A 17,786-nucleotide genomic window follows, 5' to 3' on the forward strand; every position below is an offset into this window, starting at 1 on the left:
ATCATGGGGGCATAATCATGAGAGATACAACATGAATGGTAAAAAATAAACATATCTCGTGTTTTTGTCAGATTTGATTTTCCACTGATACCTTATAATGCTATCTGTATTAATATCTCAGTTCCTTGATCTTGGGTGTCAGAGATCCTTACTTCATAGGATGATCCTAAATGAACTGACAGATGTACTGCTTTTCTATTTTTGCACATCAAGGTCCCATCAACATTTCAAAACTCCATCATAAAGCCATCCCAATTGCATCACTCCTATGACACACTCAGATGGCTCCTAGCTTTACTTCAGTCCACTGTGGCCCCCGTGGTGGCATCACATCTTATTCTTCTTCACTCTACCATGCAATATAGCAGTCGGTGTGTTTATATCACCCTCTCCTTCTCTACAACTTGCAGGCCTGCTTCTGGAAAATAGAGATTTTTTTTAAAACCTCAGTTTAAATCCTCATTGTATCCATGACATGTGATTTGCTAATCTATAACATCAGTGAACTTCAAAGGTTCTTCCATTTGTTTGTTTCCTTTCAGGAACCACTCTTACTAGTCTTGATATAATAGGGCCATTTCTTTAAATGTAATCTTACATGGAAATCTGTAAAAGAGGGGAAAATCAACACTTTATGGATGGCAAGGACTGATTGTTAAATGTTGTCCAAGTATCCCCACTTTGGCTATTTCTGACTTACTCTATAGTATAAACCATGGCTCTGTTCAATATTGTCTGAAATCTACAGTGTTACTTTTTTGGTCACAGTCAACCAAGGAGAGAGCTCTCAATATCACCACCTCTGTTGTTGATCTAAAGTCCTAAATTTGTGCTTGAAGAGACAGTACATGAAATTGCGTGTAGGTCTATTGGTGTGTGTATGTTTCCTCCAATTACATTGTCCCCCTTATGCCAATTTTTCCCTCTAATAAATGCCATCCTCTCTGCTGGAAATATCTGAATGAAAAAAAGTTAAGCAAGTAACAAAATAGAATTAGATGTTTTGGGCAGTAATGACTTAAAAAGTGCTTACAGGGTTTTTTCATGGAAAGAGAATATGAGAGGTTTGCTATTAGAATATTAAAAGCATATATATTTGGGTCCTTAAAAACAAAGTGTTCTAACAGCATTTCATCCTTCACTACCCACATCCTAGACTCACTTTCCCTTTTCTGTTTTTCCTTCTTTCTGTGTTTCTCTTCCTTCTCCCTTACTCATCCCTCTTTCGCTTCTACCTTTTGATTTCCCATTTTCTTTGTCAGGAATTGCTACTAAAGCCCCCAAGATGCTGTAAAACCAACCCAGCCACATCACTGACTTCTTAGGAGAGCCAGTCAAGAGATTCGCCTTCATCCTAGGTTGTTTGGAGGCTGTTAAACAAGCTGAGTATCCCTAATCAAGTCTCAAGCTCCAGTCTCAGTAGACAGTCTATTTGGAGGATTTTATAATTCAGTGACCTACTAGGGCATGTTTGTAAGGCCAAATAATTAATGACAAGGATAGTTAATCTAAAAGGAAGAGAGAATGGAATCTCACTTCTCATGTAATGTGGTTTTCAATCCAGCTTTCTGATCTACTCAGTTCCTATGTGACCACTTGGACAATTGTCCAGAATCCACAGTGATGAACTGATGCACACCCGTATTTCTGACATTCAATCATTCAGAGTGTTTATGATACATGGGTTTCCTATGGGTGAGCTAGTAGGCAGCTCACTGTGGGCTGCTTAATATTCTCCAGATGGTGCTTGCAGAGTGAGGGGAACAGAGAGGCTCTGGTGACTACTGCAGGTGGGGAGTTGTGGGTTCCAGAACATTTCCCCTGATTAAAAAGGAAACTATGAATTTGGGGATCCCTAACTTGTGAATATCCTGGAAAATCACCAGGATAAGCCCACAAGAAAAACACTTGTTAGTCAGGGGGAATTTCAGATCAGTCTGTCTGGATGAAGAGAAGGCTACAAAAGCACCAATTAGTCAGTGATGTCAGAACTTTCCCATCTTGTTACAATCTACACTGTTCCAACATGGCCAAGGAATGAAGATCCAGAGAGGGAGACAGAAGGAACCTTGCAGAAATGGACACATCTGCACTTCCTGGTCGGTCCCCTGGGCCTCAGCAGGGGAGAGGGAAACACTGAATAGGCTGAATATGAGGTGGAGCTGACACTTGACTGACCTGGACTTGGGAAACCCAGAGTGATGGAATGTGTGGAATGGCTGCAACGTGATGCAGGAGATGAGGATGCAGTGGAGAGTGGGTGACAACAGCCCCTGGGGAGGATGAGCCAGATCACCTTTGTTTCTGCTGTGGTCTCAGCCTTTGTGTCCCCCAGAAATTTCATATGATGAAACCCTGATTCCCATGCCTATGGTATCCATAGGTGGGGCCTTTGTGAGATGATGAAGTTATAAAGATGGAGCCTCCTCAATGAGTTGAGTGCTTTTATATATAAGAGACACTCAGAGCTCCCGAGGCCCGCCGCCCCCGCTGCCCCACCACGCCCCCTTCCGCCCCCACCCCAGCGCCCACCCTTCCCTCCCCTCACCGTGTGAGGATACAGTAAGAAGTGTGTGACCAGAAAGGACCCTGCATGACCACGCTGTGGAAATCCATTTCCATTGTTTTTAACCCTGTGATATTTTGTTATAACAACCCAGAAGGACTAAGACAGTACCCTAACAATGTTTAGACAGTTCAGTAAACCTTATGCTATTTACACAAAAGTGCAAAGCACTTATCTTGTCTGGTGTAACACTGGGATAGTTGGCTGACAGTTTGTGGCTGGCTTTCATAAGGAATCCTGAGAATTCAGTCTTCTTGGTAGCATGACCAGAACCATGAAGAACTGTCTAATTCTTTGATTCTAATAACTTGACCCAGAATAATTGGCTGTGACTTTTACATAATCTCTTAATGGTCTTCTTTGTAATGCCAGGATCTGCTATTTGTGACTACTTGTAATAGGCGCTTCATTCTCTCAGTTGTAGGGGTGGATTTTCTTTTGATTTACTCTTAAAGGAAGATAAGAAATGTTAAGAAATTGCCCTCTTAGATTTTGACATCTCTACAGAGTCTGTGTTTATTTTTTTAACAAGAGACCCATTTCACAGAGCTTGCATTAAAAAGCTGTAAATTTCAAAGAAGCTTGCTATGGGATAGATCATTATGACCACCTCAGAGCTGGATGGGATGGCTGTGGATTTAGCACGTTTTGAGGGCTCGGCACGCCAGGATCTTGAAGTACATGTCAACTTTATATGAATCCCTGCGCAGGCAGTGGAACAGGTTATAAAATTCAGAATGACGGTATTCTTCTTCGCTGGACTTCACGTATGGGATATCTGACCAGACAATGGGATCATCGCGAATCATCTTCAGGGCTGGAGCAATAATCTAAATATCCAAATGATAATGACTTCTTATGTGTTTTACTAGTATTTGCTTATCTTTTGTTCTTCTAATTATCAAATAAAGATTTGGGGGAGACATATGAATATAAAACTCTCTCTATATGGATTTTGGAGCCAGCTTATGAGAAAACTATTAGAAATCTGAAAAGTAGATACTAACTCCAGTTTAGTTTTAAATTTCTCTTTTCTTCCTTCCCCCTCTCATCCTTTGATTTGAGGAGAACGGAGGAAGAAGAAAAGTGGGACTTCAATAGCATACGTCCTGGGTTACTTTAAAGAAAAATGCTGATCTTGGAAATTCAATTCTCTAGTGCTATTACTCTTGAAAATATTTCAACCACCTGTGCCCAGGAAGAAGCAAGCTTTTGGTGGAATTGTGTGCAATGCAGGGAAGGCTGCACATGTCAAAAATTGCAGTGAAATTCTGATTCCTTTACAGTAGAGTATATCACTATGAATGACTAGGCTCCTGCTTTATGTAGTAGCAGTCTAGCATATAGAAGTCATGAATCTTTTTCTTATAAAATGAGATATTTCCAAACTCCTTATGCATTACAGAGGTCACCTCTTTCATTCATGAACAAAGCAAGAAAACCCTCTGCAGGATGCTCACCTTCTTGAAATGACTCTCTAAGAATTTTTGAAGTCTCTCTGACATGTCCTCAATGTCCTCGGTGTTTGATACGAAAGTCTCTGGCAATTCTTTCGTCCTCTGCAGCTCCGTGACTAGATGATACAGAGGATTATTCCAGGAGTACAGTAGCACGAGTGCCCACTTAGTAATGCTTTCATTCTAAGCAACCATAAGAAACAGTCTCATTAAAATAATCATAATTCATTGGTTTTGGTAACATGAGATCGTTGCTCAGAGCAGCTAACCTAAACAACTTTTGGTTATTCCTATGTGCATGCAAAGATTTTTGAAGGCAGTAAATGTTGCAAAAGTATAAAAAATTAGCTGTTCGTTCACAGTTTGCTGAAATATAAAAATCTAGGTTATTTTAGAAACTAATTCTTCTGATGAGTTCTATATAACATGAAGATTTTTCAATTTCCTCTGAAATTCTACCACCACTCAGTGAGTTCTTCTGTGTTTGTATATTTGCGTGAGAGAATCTAAGTATTTATAGCAAGTCAGTACGTGCCTGCAGTGCCTGACCCAGGAAAGAGGGATTCCACCTGTGCCCACGTCATTGTCACCCAGTGATTCATTTGTATTAAAGAATCAGATGAGTCCTTCATATTGATTTTTGATCGGTAATTGTTTTATGATATCACAACAAAGAGACAAGGAAGAAGACATGGCATTCCTAAACAGGCTTCTCTCCTCAGCTGATCCCAACACCAGCTCCCTGCTGACTCAGAGGAGTCTGTTTTGTTGACATGTTTCCGGGCAGAAAATGGCACAGCATTGTCTTTAGTAACAGCATCAGTGGGATTCACAATGGAGGGTTTTCCCCCCCTAGTTCAGTACTACTAGCAGAATTGAGCCTGACAATCCCGGGGGCTGAAGATCTCTAGTTAATATGCTTGATTTCTTTACAGCCATGAACTGTCTTACTGGTAAAGAACAGAAAACTGAATAGGATTAAATATAGTAATGCACATAAAGTGCTTAGTAAAATGTGAGGCCATGTAGTAACTCTCAATAAACTTTAAATTTAAGCTTATTGAACAATCCCCCCCTCTTCTTCCTCTTTGTCTTTTTTCCTTTACTTGATCACCCTCATTATTAGTGAGCTTGACAGAGGAAAACAATGCTGGTATCATTAAGAAGGTTGTAGAGAGAGAAGATAGTATTTTAAGGGGGGATGCATGTGAAAATATTTTAAATTACGTTAGGAGGAACAATAATTCAGGAAATCAGAAGGAGAGATTATAACTGTGAAAATTTGGAGCTGCAATGAATGATTGAGTCTTGATATGTAAACTGTGTGGTCCTCAGATCAGAGGCAATTTTTGCAGCCATGAGAAGCAAAGCAATGTTTGATAGGCCATTGTGGGGGAGACGTACAAATTAAGAATAAAAGGTGACAGAGGAGTCATTGAGAATGACAAATTAAGGACATATCAGAGAAGTGCAAGCAGGATGAGGAGAGCCTTGAAAGGCAGATGTGAGGGCTCGGGTGGTGCAGTATAGGATTCCGAAGTAGGAGTCACTAGTAACAGGGAGGACTCATACTGGGGTATGTTTCTTTATATTCATGAATTTTGCAATCTTATATTTTACACATGGAAGTTCCCATACATTTCCTGTTTCTATCCAGAATAATAGCTGCAATCCTGTGTCTAATGCATTGGTTGAACTAAAGTTGTCTGCATGGACAATTTATAGATCTGTTATCAATCTTGCTACTACAAATCTTTAGTCATCCCTTGATTTTGCTCCTGCTTCATGAACTGCATAATATAATTTCTCTTCAGTTGCTTATGGTTCCTCCACCTTTTTCTGCATGTACAGTTACCATAACGTCTAATGATCTGACGTCTGGTAATCTACGTAGTGTCTCATCTGAAACGGTGAAAAACCTAGGTGAATGACTCACGCTCAGCTGGTGGGCTTTATCTCTTTCTTCAGGAAAATCGAAGGCATTGGTTTGGCAGCTGTTGGCGGCATTGATATGGTACAGTTTGCCCTGGGCATATTTTTCATCCTGAAAGTGATCAGGCAATTAGTTAGTGTTGTTGGGCATTCATTAGATGAACCCATTAACAGAACATTAGCATTTTTGATAGACGTGAATTTTTTTTAGTGGTGGGTCATCACAAATATGGAAAGTCATTCTTTTTCTCCTTTTCTATACATTGTCTCTATAAAAATGATTTTAGATACAACTTTTCTAAATTTAACTTTTTCCCTTCTCTGTTTTATTATCTTTTTTTTTTTTTTTTTTTTTTTTACTATTTGAACCAAATCTAGTATGTATGTACCAATATTTGGTGCTTCCCAGGGGACGGTAGTGGTAAAGAATATTCCTGCCAATGCAGGAGATATAAGAAGACTCAGGTTTGATCCCTAGGTGAGGAGCATCCCTTGCAAGAGGGTACAGCAGCATACTCCAGTATTCTTACTTGGCCAGTCCTTTGGACAGAGGAGCCTGTTGGGCTACAGTCAGTAGGATTGCAAAGAATGGACACAACTGAAATGACTTAGAATGCATCCATGCACCTATATTTAACCATTTAATCTCTTGTTTACCTGGAAGAGTTGGAAAAAAAGAAAGGACAGTCAAAATGGAGGATGAAAGGATATCTAGTGAGTAAAAAGAACTGCGTGAATTTAATAGAAACCTTTAGCACCGCCTTTTATTCCGCCTTTTATTAGCTGTCTGCCCTATGTGTGCTCCCTGATTGACCTAAAAGAATTAACATAAAACTTCCAAATACCTTCCTCAGAAAGAGAATAATTGTTTCCAATTGTAAACACCCCTTCTATTGTAGCTGGAAACCTATTCACTGCAAATCTTAAAACAATAATTTGTAGCTTTAAAAGAACTACAAGTATTCGTTTTTATGAGCAGGATTCAGCTTTGCTTAAAATGTTCCATCCACCCAGTTCACTGCAGAGCTGCTGCTGCTGCTAAGTCGCTTCAGTTGTGTCCAACTCTGTGCGACTCCATAGACGGCAGCCCACCAGGCTCCCCCGTCCCTGACATTCTCCAGGCAAGAACACTAGAGTGGGTTGCTATTTCCTTCTCAAATGCATGAAAGTGAAAAGCGAAAATGAAGTCGCTCAGTCATGTCCGACTCTTAGGGACCACTTATACTGTAGCCTACCAGGCTCCTCGATCCATGCGATTTTCCAGGCAAGAGTACTGGAGTGGGTTGCCATTGCCTTCTCACTGCAGAGCAGTTCTCATTTATTGGCTATTACTCTGAGCCTGGAGAAGAAAGCCCACGGAGACCTTGAAGGACCAGAAAATCAATATGCTTCCTTTCCCCAGACCTGTCTAAAAGTGCTTTGTGTCAAGTAGTATTGTGGACTGAATGTGTATTCTTCAAATTTATCTGTTAGAGCCCTAACTGCCGAAATACTGTGTTTCTAAAAGGATTCTGACTTTTTGGGATCCCATGGTCTATAACCCACCAGATTCCTCTGTCCATGGCATTTCTCAGGCAAGAATACTGGAGTGGCTTGCCATTTCCTTCTCCAGGGAATCTTCCAGACCCAGGGATAGAACCCAAGTCTCTCACATTGCAGGCAGATTCTTTACCATCTGAGCCACCAGTGAAGCCCACTAATGGTAAATGAGCTCTTAGGGTGGAACACTCATCCAATAGGTTTAGTGTCTTCATGAAGTGAAACACCAGAGAATTCTCTCTGTGTCTCTGTGTCTTTTCCTCTATCTCTCTTCCCCACCCCCCACCCTTTGTGAGGACTCACGGAGAAGCCAGCCTGGGAAGAAAGAGTCCTTACCAGAACCTCACCTTGCTGGCACCCTGATCTTGGACTTCTAGCCCCCAGACTGTGAGGAAATAAATTTCTATTGTTTATTTCTCAGAGTCTATTGTATTCTTTTATGGCATTCCTACCTGACAAATACAAAATCATTTATTTTGCTTATTTAAAAAGAAAATGAATGAAAGGAAACTGAACAATTTATTGCACTTCTTAGGAAACTTTGAGATTTCACAAAACCGATCCTTTCTTCGATTTCCACATCTTACGAACTGATGGCTTCTTTGACCGAGAGAGTGTGCTTTTGCAGGCTTCTTGTTTAAAGGATAGTCTAGCCCCATCACTTAGGGGAAGTTTCCTTCTGGGAGCCTGGCAGGCTACAGTCCACGGGGTCGCAAGTGTCGAACACGAATGAGCAAGTAATGTACACCAACATAGTACTTACAAACTCCTGGAACATTATTGTGGAACGGTTATGGAAGTCATGGGACAGCCAGGCAACTTCGATAAACAAGTCTGTACGGGATCTCAGGGAGGTGGCAAACACGTTAGGCCCGCAGGAGGGGCATGGGTTGCCTTGGCACAGGAGCAGATTTGACATGACCAGCAGCAGCAGAAGGCAGGACCCTGTTTAAATAAAACCATGAGCCATTCTGAGATGATCTAGTCACCTAAGGTTATCCAATCCATCCTGTGGAAGAAAGCCTTCTCTTTCCCTTTGCTGTGAGCGGGACTTGTTGCTGTAGAAGCTGGGGTGGGAAAGGAGCGCCTTCTGTGTAAATTTAGATGGATGATCGTATTTGCACAGATAGACAGTTGGATAAGTAGGTTACTCCCTGTATTTTTGAATTGCTCCCAGAAGTACTTCTGTGCTCTGCAAACATTTGGAACTAAATCTGAGCCAGAGTGTTTGGGTCATTCTTTTAAGACAGTTTAATGTTGGGACTCTCCAGACTCTGAGCCAAGAGGCCCTCTAGGAGTTTGAATTTTTTTTTTACTCTACATCTACTAATGCTTGAATTTTAGACACTGAAATGACAAGAAAAGTCCAGTTTATCTGTGGTATACCATCACATTGGGGTAAGAGTAAACACGAGACTGATTGATCACTATTATTGAGTACAGAGAGAATACTAAGAGAAAAAGGATACTGTACCTTGGATCTGCTCACTCACCTTTGTAACCCCATGCATGTCGTTGATACTTTCCCAAAAGCTTGAAAACATCTTAAAATTTGTGCTTCACAGGAACCCTCTGAGATAACCTTAATCTTCACTATGATCATCAAGTTATGTTAATGAAGATGTGATGACTTGGAGAGGGCAAGTAATTTTACCCAGTTCCCATTATTAGCAGATGCAGGTGACTGGGCACCAATACTACTCATCTGTTCACTTCCTGATGTCACATCACAGATGCCAGTGGCCCTCGGTCTGCATGTGTGTAACCAGGACCACAGCAGGAGCTGTGATGACTCTGCTTAAAGAGAAAAATATTTTGTCTTTGACTGCGAAACAGCAGTGATCTGAGAACACTGGTTTTATCCACTTGTTCTGCTCTGTCTATAAAACACTCACTGTTACAGTCTGTGACAGTCATCAGTGTGGGGGCCTGGTTCTCCTGGCTAGCCTTTCTTCTAGGCACCTTGACAGCTCTTCTACCTTTATGCATCTTTAATCCTCTCGTTATGTTTGTTTCTTTGAGAAAATAGCAAATAAATCTCCAAATGGTAATACAAGAATATTACCTGGTCAACACCCAAGACAACGTCATTGGCTCTGAAAACAAGGCCTGTCTCTTCCTGACTTTGACTATTTAGGGACAAAATTTACCTGTCTGGTCGGGAGTACATCCTGACAACCCACGGAGCTTAGGTTTTGAACCACCTCTAAGCATCTCTTCTTTGACAGTAGAACTAGACCTTCATGCTTCCGTGATGTATTGTAATATTTCAGAAATTATTCCTGGCCCTACCTTTGGCCAGCAGAAGCATAAAATCATAGACTCTTGCTAGCATGATTTTAATATTCCTTTTCCTGTCTGTCCTTTGTAAGTAAGCAGAATTTAAGACTGAAGTGAGCAAGAACTGAGTTTGGACAAGAGAACTGATAAAATAGAGATTTTATCCTCCTGAATGAGATCTGATCATCATTCTTTTCCCAATTTACCAGAAGAGTGATAAATTAATGAAGGATAAGATATCAGCATTTACTAAGTTTTCTCTTTTTTTAGTTATTTTAAAGGGGCATGGTAACTAAGAATAAAATGCTTATTTAAAATTAGATGATGAAAATAAAAGAAGTGGTTCTCAAAAAGGAGGCTTATAAGTTGGAGAAATTTGGGACTATCTCTCTCATCAATTAAAAGCTTATTGTGACAGGCAAGGAGAATAATAGCTTATATAACATAAACGTATTTGTGTGCAGGTATCCATGTGCTATGCATAAATATATGCTTAATTCCTTCATGAAACTTCGGACCTTATAAATGAGATTTTATAAGAGGCAGTAAATATAGCAGAATACCCTAATTCCTAATGTAATTGATCATGTATTGGTAGATGACTATTTTATTTTTTCTGTTAAATTGTTGTTTTAATATTTTATCTCAAATATTTATTTTTAATTTAAATTTATTTAATTGGAGGCTAATTACTTTACAATGTTGTATTGGTTCTGCCACGTATCACCATGAATCTGCCGCGGGTGTACACATATTCCCCATCCTGAACCTCCCTCCCACCTCCCTCCCCATACCATCCCTCCGGGTCATCCCAGTGCACCAGCCTAAGGATCCTGTATCGAACCTGGACTGGCGATTCATTTCTTATGTGATATTACACATGTTTTCATGACATTCTGCCCATTCTTATTCATGTGTTTGCCTTGATAGCACATATATTTAAAAATTGGAATAATACTGAGAAGATTAGCATGGCCCCTGCCCAAGGATGACACACAAATTTGTGAAGCCTTCCATGTTTTTCTGTAACAGCTTCGAGGGTTGGGATGGGAAGGAAGGTGGCAAGGAGGTTCAAGAGCAGGGGACATAGGCATACCTATGGCTGATTCATGCTGATGTTTGGCTGAAAGCAGTACAGTATTGTAAAGCAAGTCCCTTTCAATTAACCATCAATAAATTCAATTATAAAAACTGTTATTAGGGATCATATAACAGGTTCACATATCCATTGTGTGACTAAAAGGGATCTGACTAGAAACTGATGGTGTCAATTATCATTGATTAACGTTATAGTTGAATGAGAAAAGTAAACTAACAAACACTACTGTCTTGATTCAGTGCCATAGCAAGCTAAAATCCTTGTCTGTGTTCGCTTTTAGGTGGTATAGTGTCCAAACTTTGAAACTGAGCCTGTTTCCAGAAGCGCAGTCATGAGTCCTGCCCAGGGTGTTTGTTCCAGATGCTGGAGGCTTCTGTTTGCTGCTCACTAAGGCCGAAATTTTTTCTCTTGAGCATTCTCAGGTGTACAGGTCTTTATATTTTGGTTTTCTCATTTGATTCTCTTATTCTTTTGATCAGACTACCAAGTCCCTTTACGATTTATTTTTCAGACCCTTTTCTGCTTTGATCTTTCTGACACTCATTCGTGTACTTGCTTCCATGTCTACCTCTCTGAGTAATTTTCAGCATCTACATAAACCCTACCCTATTCTCTTACTGTCTGGATTTTGGTGTTTAGCATCAGCATATTTTTATGAACTTCATTTTCCTTCTGGTGTGGTTTCTGATACACAGTTTAAGCTGGTTGGCTCACATCTTGCTTGCTTGTGTTGTCTCCAAAAAATTAGAGAACTCTGCTTTTTCTAGTCAGTACTTCCCCTTGTTTTGATATTGTTGATAATTTTCTGTGATTTCACATCCTGCCTCATAAGCTTTGTCTTTCTCAATCTACTGTGACTTGAGACTATGTGCCTCTCTTTTGGTATTACTATTTTAAGTAAATATCCACTAGTATAGCAGAGAATTAAGGGGAATAAAATTGTAATAGTATTAGTAATAATACATTCCCCCAAATATAATCCAGTAATGCTCCCAGTTTTAATTGACTTCCTATCCATGTATTACTGAGGTCCCATACTTATTTTTCCATACTAGGTGTTTCCATTTTGAAATAGAATATAGAAAACAATGGGGTAGAAAATTCTGAAAATCACCTTGGATTTTAGATGCCACAAGATTAAGTATGTAATTATTAGTTTGTTATAGTTAATAAGGCTATTCTGAGCACATATAGCTCACTGTGGAGTGATAGCTATTCACTAGTGATAGCTAGTGAACTCCAATCACCAAACAGGTGTTGGAGATAAAGAAAGCAATGCCAGGAAGACACAGGCTTCTGTTCTGGAAGGAAAAACTTACAGTGTGTCTCATCTACAGTCTACTCTTCAGATTTTTCAAAACACTTACTCTTCCTCTGCTTATTTAATAATTTGGGTTATTTGATTTCTTTCAAAACTGAGTTGCATGAGTCTCTTATATATACTTGGATATGAAGCCCTTACCAAATATGTGATTTGCAAATATATTTTTTTTCATTCCATAGGTTGTCATTTCATTTTATGGATGGCTTCTTTTACTATGCAGAAAGTTTTGAGTTTGATGTGGTCTCACTAGTTTATTTTTGCAGTTTTTGCCTTTGATTTTGATGACTGAGTTGTTTGAGATGCTTGTATTTTGGTAAGTAATCCTTTATCAGTTGTCTTTTTTGCTATTATCTTCTTCAATTCTCACCAAAAGACACAGACTGGCTGAATGGATACACAAACAAGAGCCATATATATACTGTCTACAAGACATCCACTTCAGTCCTATAGACACATACAGACCGAAAGTGAGAGGATGGAAAAAGATGTTTCATGCAAATGGAAATCAAAAGATTGCCGGATTGGCAATTCTCGTATCAGAAAAAATAGACCTTAAAAACAAAACTATTATAAGAGATTAAGAAGGACACTGCCAAATGATCACGGGATCAGTCCAAGAAAAAGGCACAAAAATTTTAACTATTTTTGCACACTACATAAGAGTACCTCAATACATATGGTAAATACTAACTGACAAAAAGGAGAAAGTAACAGTAACACAATAATAGTAGGGCATGTTAACACCACACCTATGCCAATGGACAGATCAACAAACCAGAAAGTTAAGAAAGAAACATAAGCCCAAAAGGAAATATTAGAGCAAACAGGCCTGATTGATATCTTTAGCACATTCCATTCAAATGCAGAAGAATACACTCTTTTCTCAAGTGCACACGGAACATTCTCCTCATCTTGGGTCACAAATCAAACCTCAGTACATTTAAGGAAATTGAAATTATATCAAATTTTTATCTGACCACAACACTATGATACTGCTGCTGCTGCTGCTAAGTCGCTTCAGTCTTGTCCGACTTTGTGCAGCCCCATAAGCGGCAGCCCACCAGGCTCCTCTGTCCCTGGGATTCTCCAGGCAAGAACACTGGAGTGGGTTGCCATTTCCTTCTCCAATGCATGAAAGTGAAAACTGAAAGTGAAGTCGCTCAATTGTGTTCAACTCTTGGGAACCCCATGGACTGCAGCCTACCAGGCTCCTCCATCCAAGGGATTTTCCAGGCAAGAGTACTATCATACTAGATATCGATTATAGAAAAAAAAAAACGATAAAGAACACAAACACATGTTGATTAAACAACACATTTCCAAATCATGAACAGATTACTATAGAAATAAGGGAAATCAAAACATTCCTAGAAACAAAGAACAATGAAAACATGATGATCTAAAACCTAGAGGATGCAACAAAAGCAGTTCCAAGAGGGAAGTTTATAGTAACACAAATCCTACCTCAGGAAACACATTGAATTGAAAACCTAGCTTTACATATTTTTAACTCTTTTAAAATTTCTCTTATCAATGTCTTAAAGGTTTCGCATAAAATCTTTCAACACCTTCCTAAGTTTATTTCTAAGTGTTTTATCTTTTTGTGATGCAATAGTAAATGGAATTGTTTCCTTTCTTCCACTTTCTGATAGTTTGTTGTTGATATACAGCTAGGCAACTGAGTTTCATATATTGGAATATAGTAAACATAATGTATGCTACATCTTTAAAGGATAGACATTTTCCCACAAATAAGCCATATAGACAATCAAAAGGTATATGACAAGATGCTCAGCATCACTGATAATCACAGGAAATGCAGATCAAAACACAAGAGATATCACCATTTACCTGTTTGAATGTCTAGTACCAAAAATGGAAGAAATGACAAATGTTATTGAGGATGAAGAGAAAAAGGAGTGCTTATGCACTGTTGAGAGGTATGTATACTGGTGAAACTCCCATGGAAACACACTGTGGAGGTTATTCAAGAAATTTAAAAGAGAACGTTTATGTGATCCATTATCCCACTTCTGGATATGTAGTCAAAGGAAATGAAATCATTGTCTCAAAGAGAGATCTGTATTCCCATGTTCATTGCAGCATTATTTACAGTACCTTGGTACAGGCACAACCTGAGTATCTTTCAAAAGGTGACTGGATTAAAACAATGTGACGTGACATATATAGGTAAATATTATTTAGCCATTAGATTAGAAAGAAATCCTTCCATTTGTGGCAACATGGATGAAACTGGAGGGCATTACACTAAGTAAACTAAGTCAGAGAAAGACAAATGCCATATGATGTCAACTATAAGGAGTTTCAAAAAAAAAAAAAGGAAGTCAGAGTAGAAAAATGATTGCCAAAGCCTGGAAGGTAGGACAAATAGGGAGAGATTTTTAAAGGTTACATATTTTCCTGTATAAAAAATTAATAAGGTGAGGATCTAAGTTTGAGCTTCATGATCTAATCATGAGATTGAACAAGCTCTGGGAGTCGGGGATGTACAGGGAAGCCTGGCGTGCTGCAGTCCCTAGGGTCACACAGAGAGGGACACAACTGAATGTCCTACTGACCTGAAGAGAGTGGAACTTACCTGTGTTCTCCTCATAAAGCAAATTTAAACATCTGTGGTGCTGGCATTGTTACTTAATAGAAAGGGAAACTCATTTCTACTACAAGCACAAATGGGGTGGACAAGATGATGGAGGGGTAGGTGGAAATGGGGTACACCTCTCTCCACGGATGCATCAAGAACGTCTAAAGATGCAGCAGTTCTTACAGAAGACCAAGTGAATACTGGCAGGACTCCCTGATTACTGAGAAGGAATATCCGGATCCATATAGAACTTGTCAAGGCAATGGAAAGAATGGACAATGAGGAGGGGGAAAGAAGGAGGAGAGCAAGTGGAACCAGCCTGCACCCGGGGATGATGGAGCTGAAGCGCAGGGGAGAGATCCCCGCATCCATGGCCGTCCACTGGGACGGGGGAGATATTTGAAGCAGTTGGGGAGTGAACTCACTAATCTGGGACAGTCTGAATTAAGTGAGAACCACATAGACAAGCCATGCTGCAGCCTTTCATACCTCGGACAGGGTTGTAAGTCCACAGGTGTCCACGGAAGCTGGGAGCTGGAGACATGGGGATTGCAGAATGATTCCAGGGGGTGAGGACTCCTGTTGACCGTGGAGAGTCAGCCTGATGGGATGGGATGGAGGAAATCTGCTGCATGGGATGCTTCTTAAGGAAAGCCATGAGGCCATAAAAGTAGGGTTCTACTGCCTGCGGATTAGTGCTCTTTCTCCATGCTGGTACCTGTAGGTTGAGCAATAAAGACCTCAGTGAGGGTGGTCCTTCAGAGCCTGATGCACTAAACATTGGAGAATTTTGAATGTCTATATACACAACCCTACCCTATGCTCTGTTTACATTTTGGGTTTTAGCATCGTAATGTTTTTACGAACTTAAATTTCTTCTGGTAGAGTTTCTGCTTTACAAATTAGGCTAATTTCTCACATCTGGCTCAATCTTCTTTCAAGAAAATTTGAGAACCTTCCTTCCTCTCAAGGCAATACTGACTTTCACTAGCATTTCTGGCTTCCCATACTTTCACTTCTTGCCTAATATATTCTATGTCTTTCTCTATTCACTATTACTTTAGTAGGCAATGGAAATCCAGTCTTACCTGGAAAATCCCATGGGTGCAGGAGCCTGGTAGGCTACAGTCCTTGAGGTCCCTGAGGGTCAGACACAACTGAGCAACTTCACTTTCACTTTTCACTTTCATGCATTGGAGAAGGAAATGGCAACCCACTCCAGTGTTCTTGCCTGGAGAAGTCCCAGGGACAGAGGAGCCTGGTGGGCTGCCTTCTATGGGGTCGCACAGAGGCAGACACGACTGAATCGACTTAGCAGCAGCAGCAGCAGCCGCAGCAGCATCAGTCCCTGTGTTGATAGTAATATTTATAATAAATTATTAATGGATGCAGTAGAGAACCAAAAGGACTACAGTTACAACAGTAGTAATAAATTACTCCCAAATTATAACCATTAATTCTCCCATTTAAAATGATTTTCTATCTATATGTTATTGAGGTCTCTTAACTCATTTTCCTTACTAGATAGCTCAATTTTGAAATGAAATATACAAAACAGTGGCATGGTAAACTCTGGAAATTACCTTCCTTTGGATATGCCTCATTAATAAATATGCAAATATTAGGATATTTTTTTCCCCAGTAGGGCTGTTCTTAGTACGTATTATAGCTCACTGTGGGGTGTTTGCTATTGACTGAAGAACGTACACATTGAACTGTAATTGTCAAACAAGTGAGTGGAGATGAAGAAAGTAATGCCAGGAAGGCACAGGCTTTTACTGTTCTACAAGGAAAGCCTTGCTGTGTCTCTCATCTACAGTCTAATATTCAGATTTATTGAGACTCTTACTTTTCTTACACTCCATTAAAAATTTGAATTATTTGGGGTTTTTTGCCCTTGAGTTGTATGTCTCATGTCTTTTGGATATTAAGCCTTTATCAAACATGTAATTTGGAAATATCTTCTGTCAATCTGTAAATTGCCATTTGATTTTCTTGATGTTCCTTTCTTTGCAGTTTGATTGGATTTTACTTGTTTGTTTTGGCAGTTGTTGCCTTTGCTTTTGGTGTGAAACCCAAAACCTCATTGCAAAGACTGATGGCAAGAAGATTACCTCGATGTCTTCTTCTAGGGGTTTAATCACTTCAAGTCTTATGTTCAACTTTTCAATCCCTTTTTAGTTGATTTTTTGTATGGTAAAAGACAGGGGTACAGTTTCATTTTTTCATAGGACTCTCCAGTATTCCCAGGGCCATTTTGAAAAGTTTGTCCTTTCCCCACTGGATAGTCTTGGCTCCTTTTTCATTAGCTAACCAACAATATATGGGTGTGCATCTCTTTCTGGCTTCATTGTTGTACTCTATTGATCTATGTGTCTGTTTTGAGCCAGAAGCAAATCATTCTGTTTTGATTACTATAGCTTTCTAATATATTTGGAATCAGCAACCATGGTCTCAAACTTTGTTCTTCTTTCTCAAGATCTCAAGTCTTCTCCAACACCACAGTTCAAAAGCATCAATTCTTTGGCACTTAGCTTTCTTCACAGGCCAACTCTCACATCCATACATGATCACTGCAAAAACCATAGCCTTGACTAGACAGACCTTTGTTGGCAAAGTAATGTTTGTGTTTTTTAATATGCTGTCTATCTTGGTCATAACTTTCCTTCCAAGGAGTAAGCATCTTTTAATTTCATGACTGCAGTCACCATCTGCAGTGATTTTGGAGCCCCTCCAAAATAAAGTCTGTCACTGTTTCCACTATTTCTCCTTCTATTTGCCATGAAGTGATGGGACCAGATACCATGATCTTAGTTTTCTGAATGTTGAGCTTTAAAACAATTTTTTCACTCTCCTCTTTCACTTTCATCAAGAGGCTCTTTTTTTTTTTTCTTTACTCTCCAGAGGCTTCATTCTATTTTATTTTTTTTAATTTCTTTTTTTTAATTTTAAAATCTTTAATTCTTACATGAGTTCCCAAACATGAA

General features: G+C 39.5%; 1 protein-coding gene across 1 annotated transcript; it reads right to left on the reverse strand.

Annotated features, from left to right (window-relative positions):
- Positions 1 to 3,204: 3,204 nt before the first annotated feature.
- Positions 3,205 to 15,343, reverse strand: LOC102190477 (chorionic somatomammotropin hormone 2-like). Its single transcript, XM_018044681.1, has 5 exons — positions 15,289 to 15,343; positions 8,258 to 8,439; positions 5,960 to 6,067; positions 4,027 to 4,206; positions 3,205 to 3,396 (listed from the first exon to the last, which is right to left on the reverse strand). The coding sequence occupies exons 1-5, from the start codon at positions 15,341 to 15,343 to the stop codon at positions 3,205 to 3,207; spliced, it is 717 nt and encodes a 238-aa protein (XP_017900170.1).
- Between the last annotated feature and the right edge of the window lie 2,443 nt (positions 15,344 to 17,786).

This window comes from Capra hircus, unplaced genomic scaffold (assembly GCF_001704415.2).
Source record: "Capra hircus breed San Clemente unplaced genomic scaffold, ASM170441v1, whole genome shotgun sequence".
In the NCBI taxonomy this organism is placed as follows: Eukaryota; Metazoa; Chordata; class Mammalia; order Artiodactyla; family Bovidae; genus Capra; species Capra hircus.

Bases quoted from the DNA above. Each gene is read 5' to 3' on its own strand.
- LOC102190477 (XM_018044681.1), bottom strand. From the start codon at position 15,343: ATGTCTCCAGCTCCCAGCTTCCGTGGACACCTGTGGACTTACAACCCT. The intron at 6,068-8,257 runs GTAAGTACTATG...GATCACTTTCAG, and splicing joins CAATAATGTTCCAGGAGTTT to GATGAAAAATATGCCCAGGG. The intron at 4,207-5,959 runs GTGAGTCATTCA...ATGGTTGCTTAG, and splicing joins ATAAAGCCCACCAGCTGAGC to AATGAAAGCATTACTAAGTG.